The following is a 20,838-nucleotide window of genomic DNA, read 5'->3' on the forward strand; positions in this document are numbered from 1 at the left end:
CTTCATCCTTTAAGTACAAAATACTCTCCGTATTCTGAATTTCGTGTCTATTTTGTGATTTCTTGTGGAGTTAAGCAACAATTGTTTTTTTGTCATAAGTTTTGCACACCAGTGTAGTACAGGAAATACTCGTTAGTTCAAAATTCAAGAGATGAAATAATAATGACTTTGAATTATCAGAGATTACATTTAACATATTGTACAGAAAAATGTAATGTGACTGATGGAATTTATAAAGCAAATGGAATACAGCTATGTGTACAGAACACTATTTTCATTAATTAGTAATAATAATAATATAAATAAACTGCAGGTAACAGCACATCTAGTGAGAACCTGACAGGTTTCCAGATAGGTTTTATAAAAAGTTAAGCAGAATTCCTCAAAATATAGCCCAAGTTATTTTAAAAGTTACCTAAAAAGTAGTAATTCATCCAAATCTAATGTCATACGGCCCTACAAATATCTCAATCTGCTACTTGTAGCCCAATCTTGCAATCCCAAAACCCAGCATATTTTGAAGAGAAAAAGAGGGTAGTCCATGGATAAGGTGACATCCAAAACTGTGTTACTATAAAAAGCAACATATTTTCAGATCACACATACTTATGAATTAGCCGTCACCGTTGACCAGATTAGAGTTGTTCTTGGTCTAATGTTCTCTTGTAGTATAAAGTAGTGTTCCGCAACCTTTTTCTACTTGCGGAACACCCACGACTCAACGCTGCACACCAAAATGTTATTCCCCTCAAAAATGTATGATGTGATACTATTAACAGAATTACGTAATGCCACCAACCTTTTATTATTATTGTGTTGAGTTATGTGATATATACTCAGTTAACACCAGTGGCTGTGTACTATGCCAGACCAAAGTCAAGGTATAGTAACCAAAACAAAAATTAATGAAGTGTATCTGTGTGTGTCTGTATTCAGGAATTTCCTCACAATATGACATCATATATGACAACAATAAGTCAAAAACAAATTTTTCCATAAAAAACAATATAAGATGGATTAATCCATTCCAGACCCCCAAAATAATGACCTTGTTTTTTACCTTTTAGATGTGTATCATGCATTAAAATGTCTACAAATGCATTATAATATTATAACGTACCAATTAAATAAAGAATAAAATTATAAATAAAAATTTCATTCATCCTAACCTCTAAACACTAATTCTTGGATGCCATTTATATTATGTAAATGTCAATTAACGTTTGCCGTTTTGAAATTTTTTACGCCGGTTATTGGTTGTGCATTGTGTGTGTGTTGAATTTATACAGCCTGGTATAGTGAGAAAGTGCATTAAGTCAGTTAATGTGGTTTTTATTAATTTGATTTAATTCAACTATGGCAATTAATAGTATCTTTCTTGGATGCACATTGAAATCTAATTTAAATAGCAATGTCATCAATGATTCATGTTGTGACATCTAACAACACAAGACAATCTCAAGATCACTAACTTCTGAATCAGTAGTTTTGTTGTTAGTTGGTTGCACTGTTGACTTTGACATAGGAAGTACAGGAAATTGACAATCTGTCTCTAATCTGCAGCTGGTTCTTGTCAAGTAGCTTGTTTGGCAACAGAGTTATCTTATGGCAACCAGTGCAATTATGAGTTTGAAATTCTGCTCATAAACCAATCTGTTCGAAAAGTGAGTGATTCAAAACCAAAGGTTTGACAGTAACTGGTTATAAATACAATTATTAATTATCATCTACTAAAGATATTTTAATCATTTTTATAATTGTAAAGATCATTTGGACCCAATGCTTTCATAATTGTAAAGATTACTTCAACCCAATGCCACAATCTTAAATATGTGTTCTGCTTAGGATGTTGTCAAAGAGGCCTAAAGAGTAGAGACAAAGTGATTCAGGCTTCAACTCAACTGGATTGTTTTCCAGAGGGGGGATCACAGTTAGCGTGAGTCATCCTGGACAAGTTGAGAGGGGTGTGCCAACCGAGGCAGACCAAAGGAAAGGTACTAATCCAGCTCCGGATTGGATGACCAACAAATCTCAAAGTTCAATAAAAGGCAACTTGACCGATCAAAGAGAAAAAAGCAAGGCTTAAGACTATATTGTTAGTAGCCATCTGGAAGTATTACTGTATATACTGTAAATAGTTATAAAATAAATGGACTTGATCTGAGATAAATGAGTCTTAAGGAAGTTCTTTCTGACAGACCACAAATCCAGAAATCAGATGGCACAATTCTGAAGTTTACTGGTGTAGACTTCTAAATCCATCACTATATTGTACTGTATGACTAACAATTAAGATAAAATTTATATGATGAAAATTTACAGTACAATTTTCTTAAGTTTGTTATAGTGTAAACTTTTCTCATTATAAATTTTACCTTATGTTAATTTAAAAATTGTCTTAACTTATTTTCATAAAATAAACAAAAATTGCTATATAACAGTTATGCATTTGCAAATTCATGCACTCTTAAATGACAATGTATAAATTCAGACTATTCCATAAAAATACTACAAAAATCATAGTTTGTATGTTTGTTCCAGGAACAAGCACCATACAAATAAAATTATACTGTACAGTGCATATTTTTTAAATAAAAGCAATTTATTTCCAAAAATTCATTTAAGATTTACAAATATTGTTATAAAATTCATTTGTCATTCAGAAGAAATCAGGATGACATTCAAATTTTTCTCTAATTGTTGTTTTTAGTAGTTAGTTAAATTTGTTAATTTTAAAGGAATGTGTGTAATGTACTTTCAATTATATTAGATTTTACAAATGTTTAAAATTTCAAACTTTTACCACATTTCCTAAAGCTTTTTAATTCAAGTATAAATATAAATTGCTGTTTTAATTTCCTCTATCAGAAACTGCAGTTATCTGAAGATTTAAAACAAATAAGCAAAATTCACTTCAAGTTTCATTATGTTATTTGAAAAATTTATTAATTTTACATTATTGTATTAAAAAACAGGCATTTACTTTAACTTTCATTAACTCTTCGTAAGGTGTACCCATAGCAAATTGCTACAGAATATTGATAATGCAATACCTATGTACAATGTCTTGACCAAGACATTGTACATAGGTAATGCAGAAGTGAAGTGCACTTTATTCCCTATTCATAGCATAGGTCATCACCTATATTCATAGCAAATGTTAAGTGGCCTCCCTGTTTCTAACCATTTACTTGTTTCTGAGCTTTGAATTAGGTGGTATTGTTTCTACAGTGTACTTGCTACTATGCACCTTATAATTGCACTAATTACTTTATCATATTTACAATATATTTGAAAGAGTAGCTTACTTTTTGCATATCTATTGAAAAAAAAAATACAGCTGGCCCTTGATAATCCAACACTTTTGTAATCAGACATGCTCAGTAGTCTGACGCACCTCCCTTCAAGGTCACCGTAGTCCCCATCCCGTTACGTGTCTACTTGCACAGAAGGATGTCGCGACACGAATCTCCCCAGCCAATTCTTACATGATGACATACATTTCTTGTGTTTTCCATGAGCAGTTCTGTACATACTGTATTATTTATGCCTATACATACTGTGTACATTTATTGGCTTCCATATTTCTTTTAATAAACATGTTTTAGTTAACCGAAATGGGTGTTTCATTTCCATATTAACCTAGGCAGCATTTTACTCATAAAATTTAGGAATATTGTAGGCTACTGCTAGCAAAACAATGCCAAATATGTAATCACTTTTGGTAATCTGACACCCCTTTGGCCCCATACCTGTCGGATTATCAAGGGTCAGCTGTACCTTTATTTAACAATGTTGTAGGTTTCAGTAAATTTTTAGACTTATGTATGTTTGAAAATAAATCAAACAACTTTCAGGATAACTATAATTTTCTGATGTTTCTAGCTCTCATAAGAAGTTCTGGGATTAAGTCCTTTTATTTTATTCATATTTAAAAAAGAAAAAAAAAATATTGGAGGATATGAAATATAATGTATGTTGTGTAATAGCCACAATGCATCATCTCAAAAAACTCTAAAAGACCGGTCCACTGAAGGTTAGCCTTCAATAGCCTTTAAATTTATGCTTAACAATGGATTAATTATAAATAATTTAACAGTAATGATATTTCTATCAATATATGTTTTTACTGTATTTGATAAGAATGTGTAAATTTTCGGTCCATTTCTCATTTCATTTATTCAAACAGTTTTAAATATATTTCTCAATATCCTATATCACAGATGACAATCAAAGGATATTAAAAATATACCACTAAAAAAAATCAGCCTCACTTATTTCATCATTTACTTCTGTGAACTATCACTATAGGACTAAACAGTTAAAATCACTTCTGTTCAAATTAGATATCCAAATTTTTTTATGACTCATGAAATATTTTGAAATTAATCAAAACTAATATTTTAAAATGTCATCTGGCCTCTAACACTTTCAAAAGACCTATAGATATTGATTATTAATTCATTGATCATCATAATATAAAATATTTTAAGCTACATGACTTTGAATATTCTGTTAATTCTATAATATTTTACATTATTAAAAAAATTTATTACAATTCAGAAATTTGTTTACAAGATCTGTACAAAGACTATCTAAAAATTAGTTAGAAAAATAAAAATCTTGCTAGTAAAAACTTTTGAACAGTCTTGGTGAGAAATTTATTTGATTGGCATTAGAACTTAAAACTTATTTATTATGAAAAATTATTAAGCAAACAAACACTATGATAATGCAATTATTCATTTATCAAATATGGAAAAGAAATTTAAAAACATATTTTTAAAACTTACTGAAATAATAAACAATTAAATTTTTATGTACAAAATTAAAATCATTACAATAAATTTAAAAGTGAATTATATCTACTGTCTTCAATAACTATATATTTATATGTATTAAATTACTGTATTTTTATGTATTTAATTCACTTAGGTGTATAAGTTACAAAAATGTGCAGAATCAGAAATAAAACCTCTGTACAACGTTTCATTCAAATTATTTTATGTTTGCTGGTTATTGATGTCTTTGTTAAAGTATTTATAACCAACACCTCTGGTGTAGCTGTTGAAAGCATGACACTGTTATACAGTTTAGAAGGTATCATCTCAAACATTAAAACATTGTTTTCCTAATATAATTCATTGCAGATGTATGAAATAAGTGGAAAAAGAAATACTAAGAGGGATATCTACTAAATACTAAATCCTAAACATCAGGTCACTAAGATAAAAAAAAATTTCCTTAAACATTTGTAAATTTTATCATATCACTTCATTTCTATATTATTTATCAATTAATAATAATAAATATATAATAAGTTAAAATAAAGTCTAAAAGTAGATAGAAAATAATTTTAAAGTCTATAATATCCAATAACCAGTAATAGAATGGAAAGTCACTCATTCAGTTGTTATTAGCTACAGAGAACTAAGCTTAGTTCAGATTAATATTAAAAGCTGGTACTCATTTTAAAAGATTAGGTGTGTATGTGAAAATACAATCAATGATTTTTTAAAATAATTAATTAAATTACAAAAAAATGTTTAAAAATAAAAAAAATAGTAATGGAATGTTCTTTCTAATAAATTTTCAATTTCTCTTATATCAGTTTTAAAAACAAAACTTTTTAATGAGTCAAAATTGTTAGAACAAGATAATTTTAGAATCATTGGAAAGTTTATTTTAACAAAATAAAATTTCTTATTTTAATTTATTGTGTTTTACTCTATAATCATAAAACTATATGGCTTTAAAAAAAGTGAAGGAAAGCAAATTGCTTTTAGTTTTCTGGCTCTGTTATATACAACAAAGGAAAAGTATGTCAAATTGGTCAAAAAAATGATGGCCCATAGATTTTTACATTTTTGGACTTAAAAGACCTTGAAATGTCAAGAAATACAAAAAAAATTCAGAGGTTTTTTCAGTATGTATGGATGTGCATGCAGCACTGGATCCAATAGATGCGAGGCCCGATTGAATTGTTTTGCGGGGCCCCTCAAACTTTAAATAACAAAATTAATTAACTGTTAATTTACATATTGAAATATGTTGTTTTATTTTTAATAATAATATACCTAGATATTTATTTTTGTAACATGTACTATTTTTAAATATATAAATTTTGACGTGATGCGGGGCCCCTTCAAGCGCGGGGCCCGATTGGGACCAATCGCTCCAATCGCCTCAAATCCGGCCCTGTGTGCATGTGGGGGGCACAAATTTGTTCATTTCTGAAATTTTGCCAAATGGTTTGTGTATTAGGAAGATTGATGCTATTAAATTTTGTTAAAGGTTGATGGGATGGGGAGATAAAGGGGGCAGTGGCGTAACGAACATAACTGGCGCCCAAGGCATAACTGGTGCCTGACACTTTATTGGTGTCTCTCTCCCCCCTCTAGAAACATAGTTTGTCTTGCAGACACGGTGCATGATACACCCCCTTGCTACGCCACTGAAGGGGGGTTGGTGTCATATCTCAAGTAGGGTCGGACTTAATGATGATTTTACTCTCTACAACTTTTTACAAATCCCTTCCCTACCCTCAAAATTAAGCTTTGTGCCATTTTTTAATAATAAAATATAACAGATGTGCCACACATGCAGTTTTAAATGTTGCCAGGAAAGTTAAGCTGTGGCTGTATGCCATTCTATTTCATATAGTTTTTAATTTAATTTTATATTCTATTTCTCTAAATTTATCCTTTCTTCCATTTTCCTTTATTTTGAAGTTTTGAGAACTCTGACTCACCAGATTCTTTTCTTTGGAGTTATATTAAAAAAAGTCTACTCAAACAAGGCAAGAACTTAGCTGAACTGGAAATGAACATTTAATATGAAATCAACATGAAATCAACTATGTAACTCCTGAAACTTTTCTTAAAGTGATGGGGAAAAATATTAGGGGTGAGAACTCTGACTCACCCCTAGCCCACCAGGAGGTAGGGTAAAAACAATAGTCTGTGACAAGGCTGGAAGGGAAAATAGAAATTCCAGTACACATTCTTGGGCCAGACATGAGAGATAACGGATGTGTGACAGCAAGGCTCATAAGTAGAATCCAATGAGTGCTGTGAAAAAGTGCTGTGAGCAATGAGTGCTGTGACCATAGGGCCAGTATCTCTTTGATACCACGTCAGGATGACACCACTGTACCTTTAGATTGATACAGAAAATCAATTGCGCGAGCGGTTACGTATGGGTTAGACCCGGAATGAAGCGAGTGGAGAGGATGATGGAAAGAACGCACCCAGAGATTTATATATAAAAATATACCCGTTTATTTTTTCCATAGGACTAATTAGATACAAACGATTACTTTACAGAGAAACACGTGATAAGGTACATGGCTCACGATCCACGAACATTAATCTACGCGGATTAGAGAGAGAGAGAGCTTACAAATATTCGCGGGTAGGATAAATACCTTAAGATTTATATAGATTATATCGACGAACGTCGAATAGATGATATGATATCTTCTGTTCTAGATTTCTGCCTTCCAGCTAGTTAATCCAGTGGTCCGAGATTCCAATCCAATTGTCCGCTAGTCCATGGAGGATGAACAGGGGAGGAGGAACTTGACGATGGGTAAATCCGAACAAGGACACGCACACAGTCAAATGACAACTTCCCTTGTCTTACTCATCGTACTCTCTTTTTATATGGAGAGGTGGTTTGCAGGCCCTTCTTTGATTTCGTCAGAAGAGATGATCTTCTTGGACCAATAACGTTATCGGTGACGTAGTCGTGTCACCGAAATTTGACTCATCTTAACAAGGAACTCAACTCGTGGGAATCGAGTTTAAACTGTTCTTATCAACAGAATTTATCAGTTGATTTCCCGTTTAACTAACCCTTTTTGGTCTATTTCGTTCCGTTTTTGTATAAAATGTAGAGTTTGTATAAAATATAGTTAAAAGATTATAAAGGTACATATAAATGATAAAGTTCACAATATCCCGATCGTCACATCACCCTGGGTTTTCTAAAATCAAGCTTGGTTTTATCGAGCAAGCTGGATTTTCACCTAAGGAATTGGTTTTACAGATTCGTTCCGGCTCTCTCTCTTTTGCATTATATCGCGATCGCGTCATGATGTCCTATCAGTCGTCTTTTCGTTCGCGGAGGTTATTAATAAAGTACGGAAATTGGCAATTTCCTCACGATATTTGCTCTCTCTCTTTCTAGTAGAATAGTAAAAAAAAATAATAATAAGGAAGTCATGGAATAGGTTATCTGGAGTAAATATGATTTATTGATATATAAAGGCTACATGCATAGCAAAATTATAAGGATAAATCGTAGCAAGAGCTGTATATGCATAATGCCTGGAGTCTCGTTGGTCGGAGTATTCTGGATAAAGGGGAAAAGTCGTTAGATGAAGAAGGTAACAGGACATATTATAATTTATATTAATAAAATTTTGATTTCGTAGCTATTTCGTTTCTTAAAAGGGATTAAGTTTACGATTTAGAGAATTTTGCGATTTAGGTTCCCCTTTTCGTTACCTTTGGGGGTTGTATATTGTTTCTGCTTTCCCTTGGTGAGCTAGCTTTCCTTTTAGGGATTCGACTTCGTCGTGGAGTTGGAAGGATCCAAGGTCGATCTTCCACAGGTCCTTGACTTCTTAAAGCATAAGAATGAGATGAAGTCGGTTGTTCCTCTTCGATAGTGGATTCTATTTCAGGTTCCCTTTCATCTTCAGCTTCCGATTCTGATTCCGATTCAGATGTGGGTTCAGATTGTTGTCGTGACATCTCGGAGAAGATAAATTCGTCCCAGGGGTCTAAATAGGAACATTCCTCTGAAAGAGATTGATTGATCGATGTGGTAGGGACAGGTTGATGTAGAGTGTTCAGCTCAAACTCTTGCCGCGCAATTGCGTGCTTGAGGCGATTAGCATGTACTTGCAGTCTTTTCTTGGTAGTTAGGTTTTCAATGATAAAGGTAACAGGGCTTAGTTCAGCCACGATTCGGAATGGCCCTGACCACCTCGGTGCCAACTTTCGTTTAAGTCCTTGAGGTACAATTACTTCGTTCAAAAATACTCGATCGTCAATATGATACGTAGGTATTTTGTGAGTTTGACGATGTCGTGTCTGTCTTTTTCGGGCAGCTTGTTCTGCATGTTTTTGTGCTACCTGATGAGCTTCCGTCATTCGGTATCTAAGTTCTGATGCATAATTGTCTTCAACATCGTATTTAGTTTTCGTGGGACTAGTTATTAGATCAAAAGGAAAGGTTGGATCTCTCCCGTATAATAGAAAGAAAGGGCTGTCGTCTGTAGAAGCATGTATAGTTGTATTATAAGCAAACAACGCATAAGGAATCCATTCGTCCCAATCTCGTTGGTCCTTAGCTACATAATGTGCAATGATATCGATAAGGGTCTTGTTAAATCTCTCCACTATTCCGTTACATGCAGGATGATATGCGGTAGTAAGAAGTCGTTTTATTTGTAATAATTCGCATACTTCCTTAAACATCTTAGATATTAGATTCGGTGCGCGGTCAGTAAGTAATTGAACAGGTGTGGAATGTCGTAGGACGATATGTGTGACAAATGCTTTCGCAATAGTTTTGCTCTGAATATTCGGTAAAGGTATGGCCTCGGCATAACGACTGAAATGATCGATGAAAACAAGTATATATTTGTTGCCATTTGACGTGACAGGTAAAGGTCCTACTACATCCATAGCGGTACGTTCGAACAATCGTGTTAGAGGAGGAAATAGCTGCAATTCCGCTTCTTGTCGTTTGTCCTTTCTTTTCATTAAAGCACAACGTTGACAGCTCTGACAATAGGTTTTTATATCCTGTTTCATTGTTGGCCAGTAGAACAGCGATTGAAGTTTTTGTTGCATTTTCTGTGATCCCAAATGGCCTCCAATAGGTGTGTCATGATGAATTCGTAAGATGTAGGGAATTAAGATGGACGGAATGACTAGTTGTTCTATGATTTCCCCTTGAGGGGTAGATTGTTGATGATACAACACTCCTTCTTCATCTAGGAAATAATGTTGTGTCTGATCTGGAGACGTATCGCTTTCTAGATAATGAATAATGGTATTCCATTTCTCTTCCTTTCTCTGAAATTCGCCAATTTGAGACTTTGAATAGATTGGGTCGAAGTTGTTGGCAGTCGAAATTTGTCGAATAGGAATTCTACTTAATGCATCTGCATTTTTATGACAACTTCCGGCTCGATGTTTGATATCAAAGTCAAATTCCTGTAAGAAAATGACCCATCGTGCAACTCGAGAATTTGAAGTAGAGTCTTTATTACTGATAAGCCATCTTAATGGTCGATGATCCGTTATTATAGTGAATTTTCTCCCATACAGGTATGGTCGGAAGTATTTGGTGGCCCAAACTACCGCCAAACACTCCTTCTCCGTAGTACTATAGTTCTTCTCTGGTTTTCTTAATATTCTGCTAGCATATGCGATAGGTTTTTCTCCGTCTATTTCTTCTTGAGACAAGACCGCTCCAATTGCTTCGTTTGATGCGTCTGTGGATAGAATAAAGGGTTTGGAAAAGTCTGGAGATTTCAAAAGAGGAGCTGAGGTGATTATTTCTTTGAGTCTCTCGAAACTGCGTTCGTGTTCTTCTTCCCATTGGAATTTGTTATCCTTTTTCAACAAATCGGTTAGAGGTTTTGCTATCTTTGCATAAGAATCAATGTGTCTTCGGTAGTAACCCGTTAATCCAAGGAAAGATTTGACATCGTGTTCGTTTGTAGGACGAGGGAAGTTCAGAACACATTTTATTTTATTTGGATCGGGTCGTATTCCTTCAGCCGAGACATCATGTCCTAAGAATTTTATTTGTTGTTGAAGGAAATGACACTTCTTGGGTTTTAATTTTAGACCCGCTGTAGCCAGTCTCTGAAAGATTTGTTCTAAACGAATTAGATGCGTTTGGAAATCGGAGCTAAAAGTTAGTATGTCGTCCATGTAAACTAGACAGGTTTTCCCCTTTAAGCCATGTAAGATAAAGTCTGCGGCCCTTTGCCAAGACGCTGGGGCTCCGCAAAGGCCCATTGCCATGCGATTCCACTGGTAATGACCATCAGGGGTTGAGAACGCTGACTTCTCCTTGTCGCGCAATCCTAATTGCCAGAATCCTGATAAGGTATCCATTGTCGAGAAGTATTTCGCCCGACCTATAAGACTAAGCGCTTCTTGCACCAAAGGTAAAGGATAAGGATCTGCCCTTGTCACTTTATTCAGCCTCCTATAATCTACCACAAGACGCCATGTTTGATCCTTTTTCTTCACTAACAAAGCGGGGGCTGACCAGGGAGATTTCGAATGTTCTATTATACCCTGTTCCAATAGTCCGTCAATGATTTTATTCATCTGTTCTCTTTGAGCATAAGGTATCCTGTAAGGTGGTTGATACACAGGAGAGGCATCTCCGGTGTTTATCTCATGTTCTACTACTGGACAATATCCCAAATCATAGTCATTCGCGGCAAACACATGCCTATATTGGTACAATAGATCTAATAAGGGACGCTTCTTGTCCTTTCCAATGCGGGTCCAATCGAATAGTTGACCGAATTCCTCTTTCGTTAGAGTTGCAGTTGCACTCGAATTCTGAGCGTCAGTAGATTTGATTGTGTTCGGGTTATCTTCTTCCTCTACTGCCTTGTGGAAGGTTCCTACACACTCGCCTTTGGATAATTTCCTTGGTTGAGTAGATAGATTCATGATTCGGATGGGGACTTGGCCTCCTTTTCTCGTCTTTACTAAGGAATCGACACCTAGGACACCCTCTGGATTAGATATTTCCGATTCTATAACTCCTATTTCTCCTCTCCGTTTTACTCCGGATATTCTCGCGGTAGTAATAATCTCTGTTCTTGGAGGAAGATTGCAGTCTGTTATCAAGATTACCTCTCTTGCCTGTTCTTTAGGAATAGGTTGTTGTGAAATATTAGATTTGTCGTTTTTCGAAATTATAGAGTTAGTAGGAGGTCGTATAAACGTACCCTTACGAGTTCGTTTCCCATTTCCTCGGATTGATCGTGTTGTCTCCACTTCTGGCTTCCGAAAATCTATTTCCTCTCCTCCTGGAAGTATTATTTTCTCTCTTGCTAAATTTATGAGAAGTTCTTGGCCCTTAATTATATCTCGTCCTAATAGACCGTCAAAAGGATGAGGTATTTGATCGTCTACTACATAACAGGAGTAGTCGAATTGTAAAGGTCCTATTTGAAACCGGAACCTTATAGTTCCATACGTTCTGATGCCATGTCCCGTGACACTTTGAAAGAGTATTCTTCTTCCCCTTTCATTAAAATTGATTGTAGTTGTTTTCTTAGCGAAGGTTCGAGATATAAGTGTTACCGTGGAACCAGTATCTATCGCCAGTCGAGCTGGATAATCGTTGATTGAACAACACAGACTAGGTTCTAGATTATCGCCTATCCTTCTAGCTCCTATTCGATTTCGCACTCCCAATTCATCTCCTTTTTCTTGTACATCTAAAGTCATGGTCTCAGATCGGATATTTTTTTGAGGTCGACGTGTGTGTGTATTATCGTTCCTCCATCGCCTATTATTCTGTCGCCAATTCATTTTGTTTATTCTCCCCTGTGGTGGGTTTTGAGATGGCGCTTGAATTAGATTAGGTTGGAAGTTGCCTCTTCGTCTGCCTGGTAGATTGTTTGATCGATACGGTCGGCTTCTGCCGCGCGCTCCCCTGACAGATGAATCAAATCGAGAATACCCATGTCCTCCTCTCGAGGAATAATAGTGTCTTCCCCTGCTTACTGGATGTGTGAATCCACGCCGCTGATGATCCTCCTTTAATTTTAGTTCGTTTAATTGGCTTTGTATGTTAGCTAACGTCGCTTCGAGGTTACTTGTGCGTTCGTCCTCGGGACTGGTTATTGCCCCGACTATCCCTTGTGATTTCCCGGTCAACTGCTCTATAGTTTCCTCGCTGATTGCCACTTTAACTGCTTTATCAAAGGAATCTGGTTCTCTGGACATCACCCGTCTTTTAATTCTATCGTTGAGACCGCTTAAAAATTGGGCGAGTAGCCGCTCGTCTCGCTCTTTATTTTGGCATCGCTTGATTATTTCTGTTTCGCGAGCATCGGCCCCTGTCTGTTCGATTATGGTCTCCGATACTAGGCCTTGCAACCGAACTGCGTACGTCTGTACGTCCTCGTCGCGTTTCTGAATGCATGCATGGAATTTCTGAAGTCTAAGCGAGTATGGTTCTTTCTCAAAGCGTAAGATCATTTGTCGTTTGAACTCCTCGTATGTATCAATTGCTCGCATTCGCGCATCCTTCCATGCGAAATCCCTCGCTATGCCCGTTAATTTTAACTTCGCGACGCCGAGACTTTGTGCCTTAGTCCATCCAGTTAGTTTTGCTATTTCGTCTAGCGAGTCAAAGAAGTCCCTGATGCGCAATCCTGATGTGTCGCCCGAAAATGAGGGGGTTAAGGGAATCATTCCGGATAATCCCGAAGGTGCACTTCCTCCCGGATTCTCTCCACCTTGAGCCTCCATTCTTTGTTAGATTATTTTCTTCAAAACAAAATCCCACTTCCGGGACACCACTGTGACCATAGGGCCGGTATCTCTTTGATACCACGTCAGGATGACACCACTGTATCCTTAGATTGATACAGAAAATCAATTGCGCGAGCGGTTACGTATGGGTTAGACCCGGAATGAAGCGAGTGGAGAGGATGACGGAAAGAACGCACCCAGAGATTTATATATAAAAATATACCCGTTTATTTTTTCCATAGGACTAATTAGATACAAACGATTACTTTACAGAGAAACACGTGATAAGGTACATGGCTCACGATCCGCGAACATTAATCTACGCGGATTAGAGAGAGAGAGAGCTTACAAATATTCGCGGGTAGGATAAATACCTTAAGATTTATATAGATTATATCGACGAACGTCGAATAGATGATATGATATCTTCTGTTCTAGATTTCTGCCTTCCAGCTAGTTAATCCAGTGGTCCGAGATTCCAATCCAATTGTCCGCTAGTCCATGGAGGATGAACAGGGGAGGAGGAACTTGACGATGGGTAAATCCGAACAAGGACACGCACGCAGTCAAATGACAACTTCTCCTTGTCTTACTCATCGTACTCTCTTTTTATATGGAGAGGTGGTTTGCAGGCCCTTCTTTGATTTCGTCAGAAGAGATGATCTTCTTGGACCAATAACGTTATCGGTGACGTAGTCGTGTCACCGAAATTTGACTCATCTTAACAAGGAACTCAACTCGTGGGAATCGAGTTTAAACTGTTCTTATCAACAGAATTTATCAGTTGATTTCCCGTTTAACTAACCCTTTTTGGTCTATTTCGTTCCGTTTTTGTATAAAATGTAGAGTTTGTATAAAATATAGTTAAAAGATTATAAAGGTACATATAAATGATAAAGTTCACAATATCCCGATCGTCACAAAGTGATGGGGAAAAATATTAGGGGTGAGAACTCTGACTCACCCCTAGCCCACCAGGAGGTAGGGTAAAAACAATAGTCTGTGACAAGGCTGGAAGGGAAAATAGAAATTCCAGTACACATTCTTGGGCCAGACATGAGAGATAACGGATGTGTGACAGCAAGGCTCATAAGTAGAATCCAATGAGTGCTGTGAAAAAGTGCTGTGAGCAATGAGTGCTGTGACCATAGGGCCAGTATCTCTTTGATACCACGTCAGGATGACACCACTCAGACAGCCGATCTGCAAGAGAATAAAACGTTCAAGACTTGAAAGTTAAGATGAAGAAATACTTGGACTACTCGCCTATAAATTGGGTACCTCCTATCCTATTATTCTTCTTACTTCTCGTTCTTCTATCCACCTTCTATTAGATTAAGTTAGATTAGGAATCACACAAGAGACTATTAGACATGAACATTGTCAATTAGTAGTTGGGATAAGACCAACTACCTGGATCGCCTGTAATGTTGAAACCATCAGAAGGTAGCTGGAATTGTACAACAGCAGAAATCCTTAAAGAAACTGTATATATATTTTTAAGCGCAAAATTAAATTTGTTTAATTGGATCACGCATTGTGTCTTCCTTTCACACTGCACGTCTTACAAAGCAACTCTTTGCTGGACTTTTTTTCATTTATTGTTCATTAACAAATCCAATAATATGTTACAAAAAAGTAAAAATTTATTGATGTAAATTTCATAAATTTACTTTTCTGTTATATGATCAAAATTATTAATACAAAAATTGAAAAAAAATGATGAATGATACTGTTTAAATTAGTTACTTATAAGTTTTTGCACTTTATTTTTAGATATTAACATTAGCCTTCAAACTGATGTGAAAAGGTTGTTGTGAAGAGTAAGGAAAGAATGAAATTTACATTTGTGTATATAATGTCTACTTGGACCTTGTTTATTAATAGGACTTATTATACTGGTGTAGTTTGATTAGCAAATAGAGGAGATATTACTCAAAAGTCAAAACAATATCTTTATTTTCACCTGGGCATTCAGGTGAAAATAAAGTTGCTTTTTTAAATGTACCTCTCAACTACTTTTAAGGTAAAACGATGTATTTTATATATGAAACACATTTAGTTTTATTAGAACATGTTTAATGTTTTTTTTTTTTTAAACTCTTTTTGCCCTGTGGGCACTAAGAGGGCCTCTTTTAGAAGGCCCATTATGGGTTCGGCCAGGCCCACAATGGGGCGACCGGATGGTGAGGGACGGGGCCCGACATATCCAAACGGACCACCCCCTGAAAAATTCCTGGGGATTATTCGATCCCGGGTCCCCAGAGCGGTAGGCTGCCACCTTGACCGCTCGGCCATCCGACCGTCCATGTTTATTATGTATGATTGATGCTACACAACTAACTACAAATTATTTCATATTAGAAAATTAAAAATTATGATGTGAGGTGTATTACTAAGTAAAAAGGAAAATGCCAATTTTAAAACATTGCTCCTTTTATTTTTTGTTTAATTACTTATTATAAGCACCAATTCATTGCATTGCGGTCAGAATTAGTATAGTTAATTGAAAAAAAACCACACAAAAACCTATAAGTAACTTCTTTTTCTAATTAATTGAATTGTTAATTTAATATAACTTGTATTTGTATAATTTGTGTTTTATGTATAAGATGATACAAAAGTTCCTGAAACATTTGTTTCTTCTATAAGTTGCAGGATAAAAGAGAAAAATTAAAATACAAAATTAGTTTTATTCATGAAAATTTTTTCCATTAAGTGCAGGAAATAACATTACTGAAATGATATGTCTCAAGAAGTGGTGACTTGAGGAAGTTGCCATGTTCACCTAAGCTGACAGCACCAGATTCTTTTCTTTGGAGTTATTTTAAAAAAAAGGTCTATACAAACAAGGCAAGAATTTAGCTAAACTGGAAATGAACATTTAAGCACTCAGCAGTGAGGGACATATATATACGTCGCAGGCGATCATGTGGCAGTGGTGAGGGACACATATCTGCTAAATTTTTATGGGGGGTATTGCCAAAAAGTAGCCAAAAACTATCACAAAAAAAAATTCACATAAAAACTGAATTATGTAACAATAAAAAAAGACTTTTCTTTACTAGACATAACTGTTTACAAAATCTTTTTCCGAAACAGTAATGAGAAAAATCACGTAAAAAATACTTTAAAAATTTCCCAGGTATATTCTCCACTACTAAGGGATAGCACCATACCTGACTATCCCACTGCTGAAAGATTAACATGAAATCAACTATGTAACTCCTGAAACTTTTCTTAAAGTGACGGGGAAAAATATTAGTGCCTCAAGTAGGTGGTCATTTAAGTGACATTTTCCACACTTAATTTTTTGTATTTCTATTTTACTCTATAAAAGATATAAATGTGTTAAGCAGTCCAAGATAAAATGTCCTATAAAAAAAGTATGTACCCTGTACTAAAACAAAAACACTCCTTGTAAAAAGTGAAACAAATTTTAACACACTTTTAAGATGAAATTTTAAAATATAAAAAAAGTATCAATTTTCACAAGGTATTTAAACACTGTAGGAAGAAATTGCAGAGTATATTTCATAAAAATTCCCAAAATTATGGTTTTTTTCTAATGTTTTGTTCATAAATAATAGATCATAACTGGTATTATTAACAACATTTCACTATACGCTTATCAAATTTACTTTAATAAAATACTGAATACTATTATTGAAAGCACAACATACTTTGTGTAACTGCTGAATAGATTCAAAAAATCTAATTTTACCATCTGGTTAAAGTTTACCTTGGTAGCCCCAACGACCGCATTTCCGACTTAGTGCTCCTGACAGACTCCTCCTGTAGGGGAGCCACCGGCAGGCCGCTGATTGTTTAATATCACTAGTTATTGATTCACAGTACAAGGGCTGTTCGGAAAGTTCGCGGCTTTGCCTATATGCAGCGCTGCGATCAATTTAATTTTTGGCGGAAATTATTCAGACATCTTTTCTAAAGATACAATACCAATTTCCGCTTGATTTGTCGTAAAGTTTTGCCACGACCGCTTAGCAGATAGTTAGTGTGCAAGTGCTTTGTCAAAAATGGAGAAGACAGACTCGTGCAGTCATAAAATACCTGACGAAAAAAGGGTTGACCCCATCTCAAATCAAAGCTGACATGACGAAGTTTTGGGAGAGTCTGCTCCTTCATACACCACTGTGAAAAAATAGACAGCCCTTTTTAAATCTGGCAGAGAGAGTGTGGAAGATGACCCTCTCAGCGGACGGCAGTCAACCGCTGTCACTGAAGAAAATATCGACAAAGTTCACGATTTTGTGTTAGCAGATTACCTTTTGAAAACACGTGAGATAGCTGAGACAACAGGCATCTCTGTCGACCGAGTGCACCACATCTTAACCGAAAATTTGGGTATGACGAAGGTCTCAGCAAGGTTGTTGCCACATCTGCTGACTGCCGAGCAAAATTGTGTTTGCACTTTGATGTCAAAGGAGTGTTTGGACTTCTACCAGAAAAATCCACAGGATTTCTTGCATTGGTTTGTGACTACTGATGAAATGTGGATCCATTACTACAGTCCTGAAACAAAAGAACAGTCAAAGCAGTGGAAACACCACAGTTCGCCACCACCAAAGAAGGCAAAGACAGTTCCATCAGCAGGGAAAGTGATAGCTTCAGTTTTTTGGGATGCTAAAGATCATCATCTTTATTGACTACCTAGAAAGAGGAAAGACCATCAATGCTGTCTATTACTGTGAACTTTTGGAAAAACTGAAGAAAGAAATTGAAGAAAAGAAGCAACACTTGAAGAAGAAAAAGGGTTCCGTTCCACCACGATAATGCACCTGCATATTCTGCCAGAATCTCTGAACAAAAGATAAACGAACTTCACTTCCAAATAGTTCCACATCCACTGCACTCATCTGATTTGGCCCCCAGTGACTTCCACCTTTTTCCAAACCTAAAAAAATTTTTGGCTGGAAAGAGATTCCACTCAAATGATGAAGTCATCTCTGAAGTGAATGAGTATTTTGCACACCTTGACAAATCGACCTATTGTGATGGCATAAAAATGCTAGAACATCGCTGGAATAAGTGCATTGCTAATAAAGGAAACTATATTGAAAAATAAAGAAAGTTTTAACATTATTTTGTTTGTTGTTCTAATTGAGGCCACAAACTTTCCAAACAGCCCTCGTAGTTCTTGAACAAAAGAAAAAAAAAGGAAAAGTCTACTAAAAATATAGTTAACCTAACCAAAGCACAGCCATTGGGACTACCAAGGTAAACTTTAACCAACCATCCTTTTAGCATAATTCTATATTAAATGTTAATTATTTCTATAACTATCTATGATGTTAAATAAAAAGTCAAGGACTCTCATTGCTTTAACAATTCTTGTCCTGAGAAAAAAAAAAATTATATACTAATTGAAAAATTATTAAAGCATTAGATATTTGTAATAAAATTCAATGTTTGAAATATGAACTTCTACAATTCCAGCAATTTTCTATGTTATTTCAAATGCCATAAATTTAAGATTCTTTTGGATGTTTTGATTTCATACTCAATCTATAACTTACTATAATCCATAACCATCTGTACTAAATGAAAAAAGCTAAAACAATGCAAATGTACTGTACATAAGTCATGCTTTCAAAAACCAAATATTATACAAGAAATAAACATTTAATACAAATATACTTTATTACACATACATAGAATATTATTAATAATAATCTTTATTCACAAAAAGTGGATTATCCCTGTTGCATGGGGTTGTACAAATTTGGCATATAAATTTTCATATTATTAAAATATTAACTAGGTTATCAATATTTAACCGTTTTTATACATTGGTTTTATATTGTTACGTTATTAACAACATAAAATATTATTACAATGAAAGTTATATAAGGCACTGTTTTCATGTGTGTGATAACTCCTTCATTGTAATAATATTCTATTTGTGTGTAATGAAGTATATCTGTATTAAATATTTAAAAAAATAAAGATTAAAGACTTATCATTAGAGAAACACACAGATGATTCAATATTTGTTTCTTTAAATCAGCCATCAAATACATGTAATGTTCTTTTCAAACAGAACCCCCTTACAAATATTATTCTCATACCTACTGCAGTATGTTAAAATTTTTATGTGCTGGAATAGGTATGAGTGGTGAGCAATGTTTTTAATCAACTATTCCAGCTTTTGAATGTGTTTAAATATTATTCTGTTCAATAAATACTATTTTAAATAACAAAGATGAAATAATGTAATGCCATCTGAAAAAATGTAATAAAAATGACAACAAAAATCAAATAATTTCACAACTTATTGATCATTTGTTTTTTAATCTTATGAAGATGAAACTTCCATTTTAATGCTGATACAAACCATAGAATTTCAAACCACATAAGAAATGAAGTCATTGGACATTAAAACAAATTTTGTCTGAATATTCAATTTATTAAGACAAGCTTATCAAAAAGATTATATTATTTGAATCAATACACATTATTTTAAATATTTCGTTTATTTCTAATCTAACCATATTCAATGATAAATCAGATATATGAAATCAGGTAAATAATTCATTCTTTTCTTAATGGATACTTACAGGATTTATAATAGGCTGAGCACACATTTTTCTTCTAATTCAGATTATAACTCGAATCAAAATTTTTAGAAATACAATTAATATCTGAATTATTCTGATTTATTCATATCATGTTGTTAATGCCGAAAATGTCCCCGAGATTCTTCCAAGTATTTATAACGATATTCAAAACTGCAATCAGCTGCACCACCTTTTAAAAGTCCATTGCAGATTGATAATGCGACACCTGGTAGACGTTACAGACGAACCAACTTCGACTTCCGGAATCGAGATTATTATTATTCATTTTACGGTATTTTCGATCAGACAACGTATTTTATACATGCTAAAAGTGTATTAGAACACCCTTAATGTGACACGACCATTTTTAGAAAGTTAATCCCTAGCTTTATCGTTATTGGGAATTGAGACGAGAAAGAATAACAGAGATCTTAATTGCTTGACAGAATTATGTTCTTCTCTGAAATCGACCCGTCTCACACGGAGCTATAAATAAGTTTATAGCTCCGTGTGAGACGGGAGACCTCCAGGATTGTAGACCAATCTGTTTGAGTAAAAAAATCAAAAGGAGCTACACTGATTTGAAGTTTCACATCAGAACGCTGCCCACATGGGATTATAATTCCAAACGCGTGTCAAAAGTGATTCTAATAGAGTCCTTTTGAGATGTCTATTCAAATGAATATATCTTTGAATCCGAAGAAAACGAGTCATTTCAAATAAAT

General features: G+C 34.8%; 1 protein-coding gene across 2 annotated transcripts in view; it reads right to left on the reverse strand.

The window, feature by feature from the left end:
* LOC136977614 (uncharacterized) overlaps window positions 1–20,344 on the reverse strand; it is a 68,420-nt gene extending 48,076 nt beyond the window's left edge. Inside the window, exon 1 of one of the 2 annotated variants that reach the window (XM_067273151.1) lies at window positions 20,114–20,344. In XM_067273151.1, coding sequence (XP_067129252.1) covers window positions 20,114–20,140 — 27 coding nt within the window. In that variant the 5' untranslated portion in view covers window positions 20,141–20,344. The remainder of the gene's footprint in view (window positions 1–20,113) is intronic. The other variant, XM_067273157.1, reaches the window with a different exon arrangement.
* Between the last annotated feature and the right edge of the window lie 494 nt (window positions 20,345–20,838).

Source organism: Centruroides vittatus, unplaced genomic scaffold (genome assembly GCF_030686945.1).
Source record: "Centruroides vittatus isolate TY-2023 unplaced genomic scaffold, ASM3068694v2 contig_1114, whole genome shotgun sequence".
NCBI lineage: Eukaryota > Metazoa > Arthropoda > Arachnida > Scorpiones > Buthidae > Centruroides > Centruroides vittatus.